At 41.9% G+C, this 20,354-nt stretch overlaps 1 protein-coding gene across 2 annotated transcripts in view; it reads left to right on the forward strand.

Annotated features, from left to right (window-relative positions):
• The first annotated feature begins 1,460 nt into the window (after positions 1–1,460).
• Smg1 (SMG1 nonsense mediated mRNA decay associated PI3K related kinase) overlaps positions 1,461–20,354 on the forward strand; it is a 103,975-nt gene continuing 85,081 nt past the window's right edge. For both annotated transcript variants that reach the window (XM_021167439.2, XM_021167438.2), the window contains exon 1: positions 1,461–1,893. Coding sequence is in view for 1 of the 2 variants with exons in the window: in XM_021167438.2 (XP_021023097.1) it covers positions 1,808–1,893 (86 nt within the window). In the remaining variant the exon portion in view is untranslated. The remainder of the gene's footprint in view (positions 1,894–20,354) is intronic.

Here is a 20,354-nt window from a genome sequence, read left to right on the forward strand (position 1 = left end):
CATGTAGGCCAGGTTTGCAGAAGGTGAGCCTGAACAACTTCCGGTTTCCAATTTTTTGAATGCCAGGGTTACAGACACATCGTCATGCTGCATTTATGGGGTGCTGGGGATGGAACCCAGTGATTCGTGCTTGCTCCTGCTTCGAGCATTCTACTTTCTGAGCCATGTCCTTGGTAACAATTTTGAATTACTTAAGTGATGTATACATACTTCTCTTGTGAGGCAAAACGATGGATGGCCTAAAAACTTTATGTGGAAAAGGTTTAAATACTTGCTTCATGTGTATCTCGGCTATTTTTAAAGATGAGCCTGCAGCTAGCTCAGTCATCAAAGTGCTTGCCCTGCACATAGGAGAAACCACCTGAAAAAAGCCAGAAATGGTGTCACCGTTTGTAAAGCCAGCGTTGTGGAAACAGAAGATTTGTGGGGCTCTCCGCCCAGCCAGTGAGAGAGAGAGAGAGACCTTGCCTCAAAATACAAGGTAGCTGGAGCTTATGAGCAACACTTGAGGTTGTTCTCTGGACTTCACGTGTAAACACGCACACAAAGGAGTATATTGCGTTCACATAATGTGGTCAATGCTTTATCGAATTCTTTCAGGAGAGTGTGGGTAACAGGACTCTTACTACTAGAAGGAACCAGAAGATTACAGAGCACAATTCATGGGGCAGGAAGCAGGCGTTGTTTTTCACATTTGGAAAAAATGTACCAGAACTGCATGACATTTCAGGTAGGGGTTGAAAAGGTGTCGCTTTCACTTCCCCTTCCTCGATTTTACTATTCTGACTTTTTCCCTTAAGACGGTGGCAGGCAGGTGGACGCACGTGAGCGCCAAGGGCACGTCTGTGTACGCGCATTAGCGCTCAAGGGCACGCTCCCCCTCCTGTCCTCCATTGGACGCCTGTTCACACCTGACTGCCGGTCCTCCGAGTGTATGGGAGGGTATGTGTGGACCCGGGGTGGAGACCACCTCTCCCATGATGCCCCGCGACGAGGCCACAGTGCTCTCTACCACCCGCAGACAGAGCTGCTGCTCAGGAGGCCCAGGGAGGTCCGCCCGGGTCCCTGCTCTCCAGTAGTTCTCGCCTTCTCCCCAAAGCCCCACCCCTTTTAGCTACGCGAACGCGGACCTCGCCTTGAAGCCTAAGCTCTCGGAACTCCCATGCCTCTGGAGCAGGTCCCGCCTTCTGACTTTCGCCCCTCCCCCTCTCCAGGTTCAGCAGCCACAGACCCCGCCCCAACTAGTCCCGCCCTTCTTCCCCAGGCTTGAGGCGCACCGGCACCGCCCCTCCTAGGTGACCCTACCCCCTGTCATAAGCCCCGCCTCTAGTCCATATTCTGTGACCAATAGCCCCGCCTTTCATCCCGAGCCCCGCCCCTCTCCAGGCTCCTAGGGCGCCGGCACCGCCCCTCGCTCCCAGCATGCCGTGCGGCAGCGGCGGCGCGGCGGGCGGAGCCGGGAGGCGGGGAAGCCGTGGCCGTGTGAGCGTGAGGAGCCGCCGCCACCGCCTCCTCGCTGTCCTCGTCCTCCTGGGCCCCAGCGTCGCGGGCCGCGCGCTGCCCTGGAAGAGACGTCGCCTCGCCTGCCTCCGCCTCCCCCTCGCCGCGCCGCTCCCGCCTCCTGCTCCTGCGTTGCGGGCTCCAGCGGAACCCGGAACGGCCGTCCGCCTCCCCCGCCCTCCGCCGCCCCCTCCGCGGCTTCCTCCTCAGCTCCGGGCCAGATCGCAGTGTCGGCGGCGGCCGGTTCAGGCGGCGACTCGCGCTTCTTCGGGCGGCGGCGCTTGGCCATGTCGTGTCGGGGAAGGTAATGAGCCGCAGAGCCCCGGGGTCTCGGCTGAGCAGCGGCGGCGGCGGCACCAAGTACCCGCGGAGCTGGAATGACTGGCAACCCAGGTGGGTGACCGCGTCGAGCCTCGCCTGGAGCTGGCCGAGGCCTAGGCCCGCGGGACTGGGAGGCGCGGCCTAGGCCCGCGGTCCCTGGAGCCGGGCGCGGCTTCCTGGGTGTCCTCCCGGCCTGGTCCGGCAGGAAAGCCGCGGGCAGCGGAGGCCTCTGTGCCCGGCTGCCCGCCTCAGCCGGATGGCTGGAGCAGTGGCTCTGAGCTTGGGTGGAGGAGGACGTTCCACTGCCGTCTAACTCCGAGTTGAGATTTGAGGTCCAGGAACCCTCCCTGTTACCCATTAACTTCCTCGGCTTCTCGTCCAGTCCTCATGCCAAAGACCACCTTAACTCTGCGCCCTTCTGGACTCCCACGTGTTAATTAATGTATTTTAAAAGCTGAGAACTCTACCGAGGTCTTTCTTTGACTTTAGACAGGATGTTAGTCGACCAAAAGATGAGATTGTGGGACTGTGAATGAAATCGACACAATCTGGCACTGGGGCATTTTAAGTTTTCCCCAACTGCAGAAATAGTTTTTCTGGAAACAGTAATTTCCCAGGGCGCTTTGGAGTCAATTTGAATTCTCAGGAGTAGAGAAATTTCGTTTTGCACGAAGGAATTGGAATCTGGTTGGATTTAAAATATTAAGAGAAAAGTACGAAAGAAAAACTATTTATAGTCAGTTCTTTCTGATTATGGACTGGTTATACTTAATGTAGGTTCCCATTCTTTGCTGAGTAAAGGCTTCAAGTATTCAGAGACTACCTGAGCTTTAACAGTGCCTAGGACTTCCTAAATGTATAAAACCTGTCTTTCAGTAGAAGTTGATGTATTCTTTGAAGTACACTCCGTTGTTCAGAAATTGGCCACGTGAATGGAAAGCTTAAACTTTTTGGTGTTGGTCTTGCTTTCTAGTAGATCCTCCTAATTTCAGAACAGCTTGGAAGTGGAGTATTTTAGGAGAAGTTAGTGTGTATTATTTTAAGAGTTGGTAGAGAAATTAAAATGCTCTTCGGCTAATAGGGGTACACTTATTTTGTTTTAACGTGCATTCCTAAACATTGTGCCTCTTGAGAACTGATGTTTGTGACTAAATGATTGTAAAAATGAATGCCTAAGTCTAGATTTGAGATTTGAAGCGGTTATAAAGAGTGTTTGCAAAATAATCGCTTTGACTTGCCCTGCATGAAGGTTTGTGCAGTGCGTTAAATAAAACAAGTTGACATTCTTTTCACTGACATGCTTTGTTTTCACTGTTATTGAAATGTGTGAGATTTGATTTTAAGCAGCTGACACATTAGGTGATAAATGAACTTGAATTTGACTTTCGATAGAGCTCTTATTTAAAAATGGATTCTACAGCTGGCTATGGTGGTGCACACTTTTAATCCCAGCACTTGGGAGGCAGAGGCAGGTGGCTTCCTTCCTGAGAGTTTGAGGCCAGCCTGGTCTGAGTTCCAAGACAGCCAAGATAAACCCTTGCCTCCTGTCTCGGAAAACAATGGATTCTACTATATTTTAGCATTATGACTTGTATAACACACACACACACACACACACACACACAGAGAGCAGAATGGCTTATATAGTTAAGGAATATGTACATAGGTTGTTAGTAAATGTCACCTATATTTCAAATACTTTTGTTTCTTGGCGTAGTGAGGGTGTATGGGGAAAGGATGAAAACTTTGTATGAGCTCTGAATTCTTGGTTAGAGACTACGACTATGATGAGGTGCACACTTGGCTTTATGGAGTACAAGGCTGGAGTACTTGCTTTCTAGAGGAAACAGGAATATACACATACCTCAGCACACTTGGTTTATTTGTAACGTGGTCACGATTGATATGCTAAATAGCCAGTGGAAAAAACCTCAAGTTTGTAGGTCATAATTTTCATAGTAAAAGTTGAAGTCATTCTTCTCTCTCAGAAAGATGAATAGCTAATGATAGAATGGAGACACCCCCCCCCCCCAACCTTGGCCAAGTGCTTTTTCCAAATATTTTCTCTATGTACTTACATAGAGACTATAGTTTATTCAAATATTTAAAAAAAAATCTTTTACTTATCTGTGTGGGCATGTCTCTGCCACAGTGAGCCATGAGTGGGTGAGTGAATAGAGAGATCAGAGGACCACACATAGTCTGTTTTCTTTTTCTGCCATGTGGATTCTGTCAATTTAACTCAGGTTACCAGGCTGGGCAGCAAGTGCTGAGGAGCCATCTTGCTGACCCTTGAATCTTTAAAAAAAAAATTACTAGTTTTATGTGTATTTACATGTGCCTGTAGTTTATGTATGTACAACATGGTTGTGGTAGGAGCCAGGAGAAGTTAGGTAAGGAGGGAGTTAGGTCTTTGGACTGAAGTTACTGGCAATTGTGAGTCATCATGTGGGTGCTGGTAACCAAACTCTAGTCCTCTGTAAGATCAGCAGCTGCTGAGTTCTCTTTCTAGGCCTCCTCCTCCTCCTCCTCCTCCTCCTCCTCCTCCTCCTCCTCCTCCTCCTCCTCCTCCTTCTTCTTCTTCTTCTTCTTCTTCTTCTTGGCGGGGGAGGGGGGTCTTGTTTAGCTGAGGATGACCTTGATTGAGCTCCTGATCTTCCACTTCCCAGGTGCTAGCAGTTTAAGTGTGTTACTGCCAGGCCTATTTTTTTATTCAAATAATTTTTATTAAAAACAATTATTTGTCCTTTCTTTCTGTACCATTTTACCCCCTCTGATTTTTATGGAGGGGAGGAGGAATCAGACAACTGAGAACTTAATTCTTGGGTTGGGAATGCATGAAGCAGCCCTGGGTTTGATCCCCAGCCACATAGCCAGGGTGTGGTAGTTAGTACATACCAGTAATTCCAGCAGTGATTTTTTCCATTAGATCAGAAATTCAAGGTTATCTTCAGCTACGTAGTGAGTTCCAGGCCAGCCTGAGCTACACAAGACTTGTGCCTCAAAACAGAAAAAAGAGCAGCAATTCTTGTCAGCGTCTTAAATTTTAGTTTGGCAGTTTGTCCTGTCGTAGTAGAAGTAATCCCTCTTACATATCCACAGGTAGTGTCTTTGGTCTTTGGTAGCTGAATAGTGGGCTACTGTGATAAGAGCAAGCTTACCAAGACCACTAGAAACAGTGTTTACAGAGCACTGGGCTGTAGTCAATCATGTGTCCTCCCAGGGTTTCTCTGTGTAGGCTGTTCTGGAACTTATTCTGTAGTCCAGGTTGTCCTCTAACTCAGAGATCTGTCTGCCTCTTCCTCCTAAGTGCTGTGATTAAGGTCATGTTCCACCACTGCCTGGTTGTAGTCTTATTCACTGTACTCTCCTACAGAATGGTTAGGTAAGAGCTTTGTGGGCTGTGGTGTCTTAGACCTATAATCTCAATACTTGGGAGGCAAAGGCAGGCTGTATAGCTAGCTGTCTTGCAAAGAAAAAGAAATGAGTGATGTTAGGTTTTATTATTTACTTGCAACCTGTTACTATCTTAGACAAAAAGTTGGGAAAATTTTGGGATCTTCCCAACCATTTTGTGCTGAACAGAGACCTATCTTTGCCACTAGCCAAAGTGTGCTATTTTTGGATTTTACCTGTATGGAAAATACCTAGTTGTATCCAAAGATAGAGATTAGAGTGCTTCAAGAGTTTTTTGAGCTGGCTGTAGTGGTATATACACCTTGAATCTCAACACTCTAGAAGCAGAGGCAGGTGGATCTCTTGAGTTCATGGGCAGCCAAGGAAAGCTACAGAGTGTGACCTTGTCTCAAACAAAAAAACATTTTTTTTTTGAGGAGATGGAGAGTTGGGTCAGTGAGTAAAAAACACTCAGCACCAGGCCTGTGACCTGAGTTTGAGCTCTAGGAACTACTTGATAGGAGAGAATCAACTTCTGTAGGTAGCCTCCACATTCCTGTAGGTGACTTCTATTTAAGTACGAAGGCACACACACATAGGGTCTCATATAGCCCAGGCTGACCTTGATACACAACTGTAATCTTAACCCCTTGAATGCTGGCAGTTACAGGTATGTGCCACATGTCCAACCAGAATTCTTTGTTTGAAAGTTGTGTGGGGCTGGAGAGATGACTCAGTGATTAAGAGCACTGACTGTTCTTTTGAAGGTCCTGAGTTCAAATCCCAGCAACCATGTGGTGGCTCACACCCATCTGTAGTGAGATCTCACGCCGTCTTCTGCATCCAAAGACAGCTACAGTGTACTAGATATAATAATAAATAAATCTTTTTTTTTTAAGATTTATTTATTTATTATATGTAAGTACACTGTAGTTGTCTTCAGACACTCCAGAAGAGGGCATCAGATCTCATTACGGATGGTTGTGAGCCACCATGTGGTTGCTGGGATTTGAACTCCGGACCTTTGGAAGAGCAGTCGGGTGCTCTTACCCACTGAGCCATCTCACCAGCCCAATAAATAAATCTTAAAAAAAAGAAAAAAAAAGAAAGTTAAGTGTGTAGTTAATTACTGTACATTTTAATATTCTAAATTGGCATTGACTAATTTGAGTAGGAGTTAAACTCATTAAAACAAAAGTTGGGCTGGAGAGATGGCTCAGTTCTCAGTACTCACTTTGGGCAGCTCACAATTCTCTGTAAATTTGGCTTCAAGGTATCTATACACACACACACACACACAAATACATATTGAAGAAAAAAATGCATTCAATAGGTCTTACTCCTAGACTTGGAAGTTTTAGGAGTTTAGCACATATGTATTGATATATATTAGGTAGCTTGTAGTGCCCAAGTTTTATCTGTCTAGATATTTTTTTGAGACATAGTCTGTAGCCCAAGCTGATCTCAAGCTTCAGGTACTATTCTCTCAGCCTTGAGTAGCGGGAGTTACTGGAATGTGTCACAGTGCCTTTCTATTTCTAGGCTTCTAAATGAATGAAACAGTACTAGAGCTAGTTACCATTTTTAGTACCATTTACCAGATCAAAGTTCTAAGGAGTATAAAACTCCATGTGAAAGATTAAAAAATAGAAGTGTTGGGCTGGAGAGATGGCTCAGCAGTTAGGAACACTGACTGACTGCTCTTCCAGAGGTCCTGAGTTAGTTTCCAGCAAGCACATGGTGGCTCACAACCATCTGTAAAATGATCAGATGCCCTCTTCTGGTGTGTCTGAAGACAGCTACAGTGTACTTACATATAAATATATAAAAAAATAATTTTTAAAAAGGTGTTAAATTAGAGTTACATAAATATATAAAAATAAATAATTAAAAAAGTTGTGAAATTAGAGTTAGATATTTATGTCTGGTATGAAAAGTTGGGTTTTAAGCTGGGTAATGATGATGCGTGTTTTTAATTCCAGCACTCTCTGTGAGTTCCAGGACAGCCTGGTCTACAGGGTGAGTTCCAGGATAGCCAGGGCTATATATACAAAGAAACCCTGTCTCAAAAAACAAAACAAAATAAACAAACAAAAAGTTAGGTTTCTAATTTGGAGACCGGATTCTCACTACTATAGCCCAGGCTTATCTTAATGCTCCTTGCTCAATCAACTTGTGGAGTGCTAGCATTACACAGGTGGGCAGGCTGTATAGCCTGGCTGGCCTGGAAATCCCTGTGTTGATCAGGGTAGATCTGCCTGCATCTGCCTCTTGAGTACTGGGATTAAATATGTGTGCCACCTCTGCTGGCTGACATTAGGTTTATGAGATCAGAATTGTATGTTGTACTTTTTTGTGAGTTTGTAGAAAGTCTAGTGTCCATAGATTTGTAATATACTGAATAAAAAACAGCTAAAAACCGAACAGCCACTTATCTCATTGCTATGAATGGAACTTTAAGTAGAATCTAATAATTATGTTTGAATGTTTGTTTGGTCTGTATTGTCTACTGGGCTCTGGTCCTTCTTCGTCAACCTCCAAGTATCAGGAAACATAACTGCAGCCCACCAAACTCCATCAGTTCTGTATTACAGATTCCTCAGTGCATTGAGAGTTTTCAACTAATTGTATAGGAGTGATTTGTTTTTCAGAACTTAATTTTTTCATTATCAAATAAAACCTTTATAAAAACATTTAGCAATTATTTTTTAAGCTGAATGTTTTTACCCTTTAATTCCTTAAAAAAAAAATCTTTGTGTGTGAGAGAGGGGGTAGGAGGATAGAGAGACATACATGTGACACAATGTGCATGTGGAGGTCATAAGACAAAGTTGTGAAGTCAGTTCTTCCCATTCACCTTTATGTGAGTTCTGGCAATAGAACACCAGCCAACCATCATGCTTACTGACAGCAAGTGCCTTTGCCCATGAGCATCTTGTTGGTCCTTCATTCCTTTCTAAAACTGCTGCGAGCCTGAACTTCAAATTAGTATTTAAACTATTAATTTTCATTTAAAAAAAAAATGTGTGTGATTGTTTTGTATGCCTGTGAAACATGTGCATGCAGTGTCCCCAGAGGCCAGAAGAGGGCATTGGATCCCATGGGATTGGAATTCAAGATGGTTGTGGGTGCTAGAAATTGAACCTGAGTCTTCTGCAAGAGCATTCAGTGCACTTAACTGCTGAGCCTTCCTTAAATCCCTACTAAGAAATCATAAAATAGTTTTAAGTGTGTGAATATGTCCTCACCAGTAAATATTGATACTTTTTAGGGATATTTTTGACTTGCAAGTCTGAGAAATAAAGAATGCTTTAAAAAATGACAGCATACTATACTCTAAGGCCTTATCTACGTGTATTTGATCATAGAAACTACTGAACTGTTCTCCAATAAAAATGGCAAGGTATAGTAACTATTTCTATATTAATGGCTTTAGAGGAGGAAAGCTATACATCTTAGTGGAAGTCAGTAGGGTGGTGAAATTGTTCTATATAGTTTTCATGGTAAGCTTGGAGAAAATCGGAACCAAACAAAGCTGCTGTCAGTGGAAGCTGTCCTCAGTAAATAATGTTTATTTAGAGGCACAATGCTTGGGAGGAATAAGATGATGAAGGTGGGGGGTGGGGTGGACTGCAACTACACTTGTTGGCTTTGGTCATAGTTGAAGTGTAATTGGAATGGTTTGAGGAGCTGTTGTTGAAGTCTTACTAGCAGCAAATTGGCTTCAGTTAGGAAGATTTAGTTTGTTGGTTCTTGAAGGGTGTGTAAGTATTGTAAGTACAGTTGGGAAAACCTAGACAAGAGACTACTGAGGACCTAAGTCACAATTCTGTGTTCTGTTTATAGTACATGATTGAAGCTCAGACAAAAGTGTCCCCAGTATGTAGAAACTTGGGCTAGCATAAGTCCTTCTTCATTTGTTGTCTAGTGTTGGTTAAGGGTGACTACTTACGTGAGCCTTTCTGCTTGCCCACACTTAATTCACCTTAGTAAATATGACATGTCACACCTATAAAACAGATGTGATCATACTGTCTTTTAGAACACTGAATTCTTACAGTGCTAGGGTTTTCTGCCTCCCCTATCCTAATTAACCAAAAAACAGATCCAAGGAGTTCCTGTCACTGAACTGTCCATGATGGAGTCAAACAAACTGTATGTTTCAGTTCTTTTCATACTGTCATTATTTTGATTACCTGAAGTTGGCTTCATTTTCTCAAAGCTTGTTGTATTTTTGGAACTACAAAATAAGGAAAGAATTTCTCTTGTATCAAGACCTAAAGGCAGAGTTTAGAAAATTTGTAGTTTAACTCTTAATAAAATACCTCAGCTTACTATATTTTGTTTTGTCTTTAGAGTATAATCAGCTTAGAGCACTTTGTTTACTCAGAACTGTTTGGCTTTAGAAAGTTCTGTTCCCTCTTCTGTTTATCGAGTGAAATGTATGGTTCATTTTTTGAGTTAGTGGCTTTTTTTTTTGAATGGATGTGAATACCTCTGTAACCACCACTCTCGACCAGGAGACTCACTTTTCAGTTGGATTCCTTGTCCCTGACATTGCTGCCAGCACCAGCATATGGTGAGAGCATACAATGACATTTGTTTTTTACATTTTTAATTTTTTGTGTGTATGTGTGCATGCACATGTGCACACAGGTGCCTCATCTCATTTGTGGAAGTCAAAGACTGTCAGATGTGGTATTAAGTGCCTTTAACTAATGAACCATTTTATTGGTCCTACCTTAAAATCTTTTGCAGAGAGGATATCTTTTTTTTTTTTTTTTTTTTTTTGGTTTTTCGAGACAGGGTTTCTCTGTATAGCCCTGGCTGTCCTGGAACTCACTTTGTAGACCAGGCTGGCCTCGAACTCAGAAATCCGCCTGCCTCTGCCTCCCGAGTGCTGGGATTAAAGGCGTGTGCCACCACGCCCGGCTGAGAGGATATCTTTACATGGTGGGTCAGGATTTATTATAAGTTTATACTTTATTAGGTTTTTGGGTCTTACCATCTTCAGTGTACTTCTGTCACACTATTGCTATAAACATTGCTTGCTTGGAATATCTGAAGAGTGCTATGACGTTTCAGATGGTAGACCTATAACATTACCCTTTTTGGGTATATGGGTTCTGGACCACATAGGTCCTCATTTGGCTAAGCTTATTCTAGGAGCTACAGATTCCTGGCCCTCTAACCACACTCTTGCTTTTTTTTTTTTACGTATCAGATATTTACATTTCAGTTCATAAGAGCAGCAAAATTGACCGGGCGTGGTGGCACAAGCCTTTAATCCCAGCACTCGGGAGGCAGAGGCAGGCGGATTTCTGAGTTGGAGGCCAGCCTGGTCTACAAAGTGAGTTCCAGGACAGCCAGGGCTATACAGAGAAACCCTGTCTCAAAAAACCAAAAAAAAGTAGCAAAATTATAGTTGTGTAGTAGCAATGAGAATAATTTTATGGTTGGGGTCATCTCAACCTGAGGATCTGTATTAAAGGGTTGTAGTATTAGGAAGGTTGAGAAACACTGGGTTAGAGCCTCTCTGAATGTCTTGTGTTCCCATTTGCAATGTCAATGTGTGTTGATTAGAGAATGCTAGTCAAAAAAAATTCCATTGTACACTGTCAGTGCATATGCAGTGTTTTTCAGGTACACTGGTCATAGGTCATAGATTGGTAGAGGCAGGACTTGGAGCTGGCAAGTTTTTTTCCCTATATAGCTCCTGAGTTTATAAACCTGTTACCTTAGAAAGCATTTGAAGGGGATTTGTTCTTGTAGGCCAGTTAGCCTCAGGCAGTAAATTATACAGCTGATTAAACAGGTCCTTAATAGAAGGAAGGATATGCTAATTAAAATTCATAGGTTTTATTAATCTTGAAAAACACCTTGCTCGTTTTTTTTTTTTTTTTAAAGATTTATTTATTTATTATATGTAAGTTCACTGTAGCTGTCTTCACACACTCCAGAAGAGGGCGCCAGATCTCGTTACGGATGGTTGTGAGCCACCATGTGGTTGCTGGGATTTGAACTCTGGACCTTCGGAAGAGCAGTCGGGTGCTCTTACCCACTGAGCCATCTCACCAGCCCAACACCTTGCTCTTATTTTGAAATTCTTTTCTACATTAGTCTCTTAACCCATATCTGTTATATCTATCCATATTGCTTAAAAGAGTCCATTCACTAAAATACTAAGTACTGGGTTGAGGTTGCTGATGTCCCGGGGCAGTGGCAATTCTGTGCTTGGTTAGAGGAATGAAACCCTGCTTCCCAGAGCCAACAGATTCATTTTGATGCCTATATCCTTTCAAAAAATTAAAAAAAAAAATTTTTTTTTTTTTTGAGACTCACTTTGTAGACCAGGCTGGCCTCGAATTTAGAAATCTGCCCGCCTCTGCCTCCCGGGTGCTGGGATTAAAGGTGTGTGCCACCACGCCCGGCCAAAAAGTAAAATTAATTCTGGTAAGCTAGTACTCAACATTATTCATCATATAGCTAGGACCTTGCCTGTTTTCTGACTAGATCACTGGTATCACAGAATTAATATCAATATTTAGTTGAAAAGAAAGCAATCTAGAATATGTTGTAAAAAGGCCAGATGCACTTCTTGTCTTGTCTTTACTGTTCTTAGGGTACCTGAGGAAAAATGAAGATGGAGTAGGTTTTCAGTGGCAGCAGGCCCATGGAACTTGATTTAATTAAATTAAATTAATTAATTAATTTTTTTTTTTCTCGAGACAGGGTTTCTCTGTGTAGCCCTGGCTGTCCTGGAACTCACTCTGTAGACCAGGCTGGCCTCTAACTCAGAAATCCGCCCGCCTCTGCTGGGGCTAAAGGCGTGCGCTACCACACCCGGCACATGCTCTATTTTTAAAAGATGCAGTTGTACATGTGTATGGAGTACAAAGTGATGTTTAGATAAATGTACATGATGTATATAATGCTGATGAATTAAATCAAGCCAGTTACTTTTTGCTTTTTTGGAGAGGAGAAGAGCTCTTTGAAATGGACTATTATTTTATTTTTTATTATTTTGGACTCAGTCCTACTTTTTTTTATCTTGTTGTACAAGGAAATTATAAAAGTTACTTATTTTAAATTAAATGATTAAATGTGTTTAGTATAAAATATAACAAAAAAGGAGTTTGTAGATTTTGTAGGTCTGAAATAACTTAATAGGTAGTGTTAAGATGTTTCTAGCTTCCTTAAGTTTAAGCTAACCATTAAGTATGTCAGTATTTCTGTTGCCTGCTGAGCACAGCTGGACTCTCCCACCTTTCCTTCTGGGGCTTTGAATGATACTGCTTCCTGGGTTTTAGTAAGTTCTGTACAACTCTCTTCAGTTAATGTGGTATAATAGTGTGATCTTGTGTCTTTTCTTAGTAGTTGATTTATAACATGCCTTCTGAGATTTATCTTTTTTTTTTTATTAAAAACGTTTAAAAAATGTTTTTTGTTTGTAAGCACTACAGCGCGTTTATGAGGATCAGAGGGAGCTGCTTCTTTAACCAAATGTGTCCTGAGAGGGAGATTGAGCATAGCTCATTGCCTTTATAACATTTTTAAAGAAGTACTTTGTATATGGGTATTTTGCCTGTGTGTATCATCCAATGCTCTTAGAAGCCAGAAGATGGTATTGGATTCCCTCTGGAACTGGTTTTACAAATGGTATGAGCTACAAAGTTGCAGTCAGGTTCTCTGGAAGAGCAGAACTGCTGCTGAGCCTGCTTTCCAGCCCTAGTTCATCTAGCAGGCATCCTTACCAGCTCTCAATACTTGTTTTTTTAAACAGTAGTTGGAAACCTGTTTGCTACCCCAGAATATTTAAGGAGATATGTCCTGTGGGAGTTACTAGAGATGTTGAATCAGTCAATTTAAAAATTTATGTGTGTATTTGTATGATTTTTATTGGCAAAGTTAGAAAATCAAGGTGTTCTAGATGCTTTTTCAAGGTTATTTTAATGTGCAAACTGAAAACTGCCTCTAGATGTTTCTGGAAGTCTTCCCCTGTAGAGAGCCACTGATTCTAAGCTTAATTAATGCCTCTTCTTGTTTGTCTTAATGTTTAAACATGTTTCAAGTTAGGCTGTATCAGGTAGTTGCTTAGAAAGGTTGGTGCTGGAGAGAGATGGCTCCATGGTTAAGAGCACTGACTGCTTTTCCGAAGATTCTGAGTTCAAATCCCAGTAACCACATGGTGGCTCATAACCATCTGTAATGAGATCTGACACCCTCTTCTGGAGTGTCTTGAAGACAGCTAGTGTGCTTACATATATTAATAAATTAATAAATCTTTGGGCCAGAGCGAGCAGAGGTCCAGAGTTCAATTCCCAGCAACCACATGATGGCTCACAACCTCTGTGCAGCTACAGTGTACACAAATACATAAAATAAATAAATCTCTTAAAAAAAAATAAAAGGAAGGTTGGTGCCCCTGACCTGTGGTATACCATCTCACATGGTCATACTAATTTGGTAAGATTCTTTTTCTCCTTTCCTCCTTCCTTCCCCCTCCTTTCTTCCCCCTTCTCCATTTATAGAATTGTATGTTTTATGTGTGTAGTGTTGCTCATGTGTTCATGTCTGTATCATATGCATGCTTGGTGCCCAAGGAGGTTAGAAAGTGTCTCATCCTCTGACAGGGTTGTTGTGCTAGAAGTTTATAACTGTTTTTGTTGGCTTTGGCAGCACCTGGATGTTACTGATCCAAGTTTTTCTGGGTACTTTGGCCAGATGGAGTTATGGATGGTTGCTACTTGCCAAGTGGGTGCTGAGACTTGACCCTGGGTCCTGTGGAAGAGCAGCACATACTGTTAACAGATGAACCATCTCTCCAGTCCAAGAGAGTTTGTTGTTTAAGTGTACATGTCTAAATCTCCAACTGTATTATCCTGAACATGCTCCATCTCATCCTAAAGTGACATGTTCAAATTACACATTATCTGTTCAAATGATTTTGTGGCACCACATCCTTTTTTTCTGCTTTTGTCTCACATGAAAATTAGCGTCTTTTACATAGCATTTATTTTTATTTTTATTTTTTTGGTTTTTCGAGGCAGGGTTCTCTGTATAACCCTGGCTGTCCTGGAGCTCACTTTGTAGACCATGCTGGCCTCGAACTCAGAAATCTGCCTGCCTCCACCTCCTGAGCGTTGGGATTAAAGGCGTGTGCCACCACACCCGGCTCATAGCATTTATTTTTGCTGTTTGTTTTTAAGACAGAATCTCACTGTGACTCAATGTTTACCCCATCTAGCCTGGTGCTGCTTTAGTGCTGCTTAAATTTTTAATTTTGCATTATCCTTTAGTGGTTCGTTAATGAGAATTTAGACTATTCATTTATCAAAATAGGTGATAGACTGTTACAAACTTATGGATTTATTATAACAATAATTACTTATTTTAAATAAGGTGCTCTGTGGATTTTCAAAAGTTTCTCAGGCATTGTCAATGGCAAGGTTGCTGTTGTGCTAGAAGTTTATAACTGCTTATTGTTGGTTTTGACAGCACCTGTCTTTTTCTGGTTCAAGTTTTTCTGGGTGCTTTGTCCAGATGTAGCTTGCAGCTTCAGTTCTTCCTATGGGCTATTTCTCGGGTCAGCAACTTGTTTCACTGGAGGTATATAGTGACATTAAACCAGTGGGACGGTGCTTATGTTTTCTTATAAAATGGGCAGTATAAGGCATGGCATCCTGAATTATTCAAAACAAAACTTGCTTTCTTTGAAAACCTTACCATAAGAAAGGAGTTTATTTTTTGACATGTTGAACCTAGGGCATCATGTATGTTAAGAGAGTGTTCTACCATTGAGCTTCTGTCCTAGCTGAAGGGCAAATACTGAAAAAATTAAAATGACTTTGATGGAAGTGATGCTGTGTAGTTCTTTTGGTTTTGACAAATGAATATAGTAGTGTAACTACTATAACCAGGCTATAATTATTCTCTTAGAAGCCCCTGTGTCCTTTTGTAATACATTCTGCACCTAGCCAGTGCTTCTTCATGGTTTAGAATATCACAAATAAGAATGTGGTTGGTTTTGAGGGGGTGGTAAAATGTATATAAAACGTACCATTTGTTGACATCTTGATGTAATGCAATCATTGAGCACTTGTATTTAGTTTGAATAACCCTATCTATATCCACTAAGCAGTCACTCCACATTCTCACTGTGATCCAGCACATGACAAGCACAGCCCTACCATGTGAATCTGTTCAGTCATATGAGTAGAACTGTGCAGTATGTGGCCTTTTGTTTCTGGCTAATGTCACTTAGTCTGATGTTTCCCACTTTAACTCAAGGTGCTGCACGTGTGAGCACTTCATTCCTTCTTACTGCTGAATTATATTCTGCTGTACGATGCCTTGCATCTCTTCTGCTGATAGACATACAGATGTCCACCTCTTGACTAATAATGTAACTGTTGTGGTAGAACTTTATGTATGCTTTTATTGCAACATGTATTTTCAATTTTGGGCATATATATACCTCGAGAGATTTGCTGGTCTACTTGTAATTTTCTGCCCTTTGAAGGATGGTCAAACTGTTTCCTGAAGTGGCTGTAATATTTTACATTCTCACAGCAATGCAGAAAAGCTCCAATTTCTTCTCTACATCCGCATAAATTTTTTTTCTTTTTTGTTTTTATTTTCAGTTTTAAGATTCTGATTATTAGTAAATTTACCTTGTAGTTTTGATTTGCATTTTCCTAATTATAGATGCTATTGAATGTTTTCATGTGCTCATTGACCCTTTGTCTCTGTCTCTCCCTTTCCTCTCTCCTTTATTTCTTGCTCTTGAGTCAGGTCTCCTGTATAGCTTGGCTGCCTGGATCTTGTGTTCTTTCTGGTTCTCCTACCGCAGCCTCCTGAGCCCATGCTCCATAGTGAAATTAGATCTTTAAGCTAAAAGATAAAACTTAATACATGTCCATTCACCATCATCTTTTTTTAAAAAGATTTATTTATTTATTATATGTAAGTACATTGTAACTGTCTTCAGACCTCCAGAAGAGGGAGTCAGATCTCCTTACGGATGGTTGTGAGCCACCATGTGGTTGCTGGGATTTGAACGCTGGACCTTTGGAAGAGCAGTCGGGTGCTCTTACACACTGAGCCATCTCACCAGCCCCTGCCATCATCTTCTAAACTCCCATTCTTTTTTCTGTCTTCTTTTCTCCTTGTAGCAAAAACTGCATTTGGTCTTCTAATTGGAAGAATATATGGTGTATCATAGTGCCTCCTGTTGTTAGTGGTAACATATCAAGCAAGTGAGCAGCTAAAATCATCCTATAATTAACTAGCTAGCTAACTAACTAACTAGCTAACTGACTGTGTGACTATGAAAAAGGAGCTAATGGTGAGATTTTTTTTTCCTGAAATTACTTACCATTTTTATACCCTGTCTTAGTCACTGTTCTATTGCTGTGAAGAGACACCATGACCAAGGCAACTCTTATAAGAGAAAGCATTTAATGGGGGGGGGGTAGATTGCAGTTTCAGAGGTTTAGTCTATTATTATCATGGCAAGGAACATGGAGGCATGCAGCAAAAGTAGTTAAGAGCTACATCCTGATGGCAGGGGTCGGGTAGGGGCAACTGAACCAGGTGTAGGCTTTTGAAACATCAAAGGCTACCCCTCCAGTGACACCCTTCTTTGAGCAAGACCACACCTACTCTAGTAAGTCCACACCTTCTCATCCTTTCACGTGGCTCCATTGCTTTGTGAGGAAGCATTCCCATATATGAGGTGATAGAGGTCATTCTTTTTTTTTTTTTTTTAAAGATTTATTTATTATATATAAGTACACTGTAGCTGTCTTCAGACACTCCAGAAGAGGGAGTCAGATCTTGTTACGGATGGTTGTGAGCCACCATGTGGTTGCTGGGATTTGAACTCTGGACCTTTGGAAGAGCAGTCGGGTGCTCTTACCTGCTGAGCCATCTCCCCAGCCCCCGATAGAGGTCATTGTTAATTCAAATCTCAACAGCATTTAGATTATGCAATTTAGAGTAGTCTTTTTTCTAGATGTATTTATTTTGAGACTGAGTCTGGTGTCTCTATGTAGCTCTGGTTGACCTGTAAGTTAGATACCTGCTTCTGCCTCTGAGTGCTAGAACTAAGTCATGTGCTACCATGCCTATCTAGATTATAGATTCTTAGGATCCTGAACTGGAAATATCTTTTGTAATCTTTGAAAAGATGTGTGTGAGCCGGGTGGTGGTGCTGCACGCCTTTAATCCCAGCACTCGGGAGGCAGAGGCAGGCGGATTTCTGAGTTCGAGGCCAGCCTGGCCTACAAAATGAGTTCCAGGACAGCCAGGGCTATACAGAGAAACCCTGTCTCAAAAACAAAAAACAAAAAACAAACAAACAAAAAAGATTAAAAAAAAAAAAAGATGTGTGTGAGTGCTCAAGTCTTCTTCTGGTATGGAAGTAGAGCTCAGAGGGCAACTTATAGGAATTGGTTTTCTCCTTCTAACATGTGCTTCTGAGGTTGATTGAACTAATGTCACCAGGCTTGACTGCAAGTGCCTGTACTCTCCCTAACCCTCTTTTGTAGTCTTTAGCTCTCAGTCCCTTTTGTAAAAGGTCCAAGAAAATGTTGGTATTCTTCTTTCTTTCTTTTGTTTGACAGTTGGGGACTGAACCAAGGTTCTCATGCTCTCTGTACCACGTGCATTACTACTGAGCCCAGAAATGTTGATTTTCCTGGAAGGATTTGGAGAGGAAGTTTAGATCGCAGCTGAATTGCAAAGTTGAACAAAAAGCCCCAGTGACTTAATTTAGTCAACATGTAATTTTATATGCTGTCTAGGCAGTGTGATACCTAACAGGCCTCTGCCCTTCTGATGTTTTACACATTTTTTGTAGAGTACATACAGTTAGTAAGAACTGAGGGAAAAACCATTAGGCCTTCTAAACTGCACAAATGATGGCTTCTAAGGAAACATGAGAAACTAACTTTGGCAAAGGAAAGTTGAGTGAGGCTTGGAATGAGAAAGACTGAGGGAGCAAGGGCTAAGGACAATGCTGTTCTGGCAGGCAGAGACTAAATTCTGTCTAGACACCAAAAAGTTAAAACTTGAGATTGTAGATAAGTTAACTTGGAAAGGAACATGTTCAGGATGATGATGGTGAGAGAGTGACCTTAGTTTTGTGCCTTAGAATTATTTTTTGCATTGTGTAGAAGAGACGAGGGTGGTGGTGGTGGAGCTGAGTATTGGAGATGAGATATCTAGTTTAACAGATCATATAGTGCCTTTTATTAGAAAATACCTGAAGGTGGCACTGTTTATTCTGTGGGCGATACTGGGAACAAAGGAGTCAGTTGTGTTTGAGGTCTTAGAACATTGAGAGTTTTTTTGTTTGTTTTAGTTTTGAGTTAAGGTTTTACTATATTGCCCAGACTGGATCTAGCTTCTGAGTTCAGGTTAGCTTCTTGCATCTGTCTCCCAAGTAGTTGAATTGCAGATGTGCTCCTGTGTCTAGCTTGAGAAGGTGGAATACACAGGCCTGATACTCAGAATGGATATATAGTGAGACCTACATGTGCAAGTTGATGATCCGCAGATGATACTTTGTCAGCAAGGATTAATGTCAGCAAAGGTTAAAGAGAGTACAAATCAGGTGGCTTCCCAGAGAGCTTAAGGCTAGGCCTTTAAGAGTTTGCAAGGATTGGTGGTTTGGCAAAAGAGCCTGTGAGAGGATCAGGAGAAGAATCAATTGTTCCATTCCCTCAAGATGTGATTGTAAGTATTGTTTTATGAATTAAAAAAATTAATTTATGTGCATGTGTATGTTTTCATGAATGTTGTAGTGCCTATAGAGACCCAAAAAGGGTATTGGGTCTCTTGGAGCTGGAGTTTCAGGTGATTCTGAGCTGTCAGATACAGGTGTTGGAACCCAAACTTTAGTCCTTTGGAAAAACAGCACAGTGATTCTTAAACATAGCTAAGCTGTTCCTCCAACCCATACTATAAGGATATTTAAAAGAGGGAGTTTTCGTTTTTTTTTTTTTTTTCCCTATCTCATTTTTAGGACTCACAACTCTACTTGTAGTTCTGTGAGAGCCTGAGAGAGTGAGTAGATTTCAGACTTAAAAGTAGATCTTGGATTTAGCAACCTGGAGGGCAGAGGCATGAGCAGAAGTCACATCAGGTAGGAGTTGAGAAGCTGGAAGGGGTGAAGAAATGGGTGAGGGGAATGCAGACATCTTGAATAGGTTGGCCACAGGGAGCATTGTGTGTGTGTGTGTGTACACTCATATCTTTTAAATGAAAGACATTAAGTTAGGAAATTTCACATATTTAGGGAGAAAATTTAGCGGTGTTGGGAAGAGAAGTAATAAGTCAGTACCTGGAAAATGGAGAGGAATGAGAGGAGCTGGAGATGCGGGATTGAGTGCAGATTTGTTACCATATACTCTCCTTGGCAAAGGTTGGAGTCTATGGGTTGGAGTTAGGATGTTTTGGAATCAGAAGAGAATTGGGAGGTCTGAGTAGTTTGTTGGCAGTGTTATGCTTCTGAGTGAGTAGCTGATCATTGGATTTATTTGGGGTTGGGGTTTTGCCATCTTAGTGTAAAAAAAAATCATAAGCAAGATTAAGGAACTCTGCATGGCTATTATGTCACAGTCTAAACTGGTCGCAGGATGAAGTAAGTAAAGAGGTTGTTTGGACTAGATTGAATTACAGAGCCATTGTATCTACAGCCACTTTAAAGAATCAAACCAAACAAGACACCAGGCAGAGCAGCATTGAGAAAGAACATTTGGAAACTGAAAAATGGATATGGGGCTTTAGCTAAAAGAGTGAAATTAAGTCAGACATGGTGGTGCATGTCTTTAATTTTAGCACTTGGAGGCATAGGCAGGCAGATCTCTCTGAGTTTGAGGCCAGCCTGGTCTAAGTTCCAGGACAGATATTCTGCCTTTAAACACACACGGACACACACACACACACACACACACACACACACACCTCCCTGTGGCCAACCTATCCAAGATGTCTGCATTCCCCTCACCCATTTCTTCATCCCTTCCAGCTTCTCAACTCCTACCTGATGTCTCTGTCTCTCTCTCTGTCTCTGTCTCTGTCTCTGTCTCTCTCTCTCTCTCTCTCTCTCTCTCTCTCTCACACACACACAC

The sequence above is a fragment of the Mus caroli genome, unplaced genomic scaffold (assembly GCF_978045245.1).
Source record: "Mus caroli unplaced genomic scaffold, Mus_caroli_1 scaffold_8, whole genome shotgun sequence".
In the NCBI taxonomy this organism is placed as follows: Eukaryota; Metazoa; Chordata; class Mammalia; order Rodentia; family Muridae; genus Mus; species Mus caroli.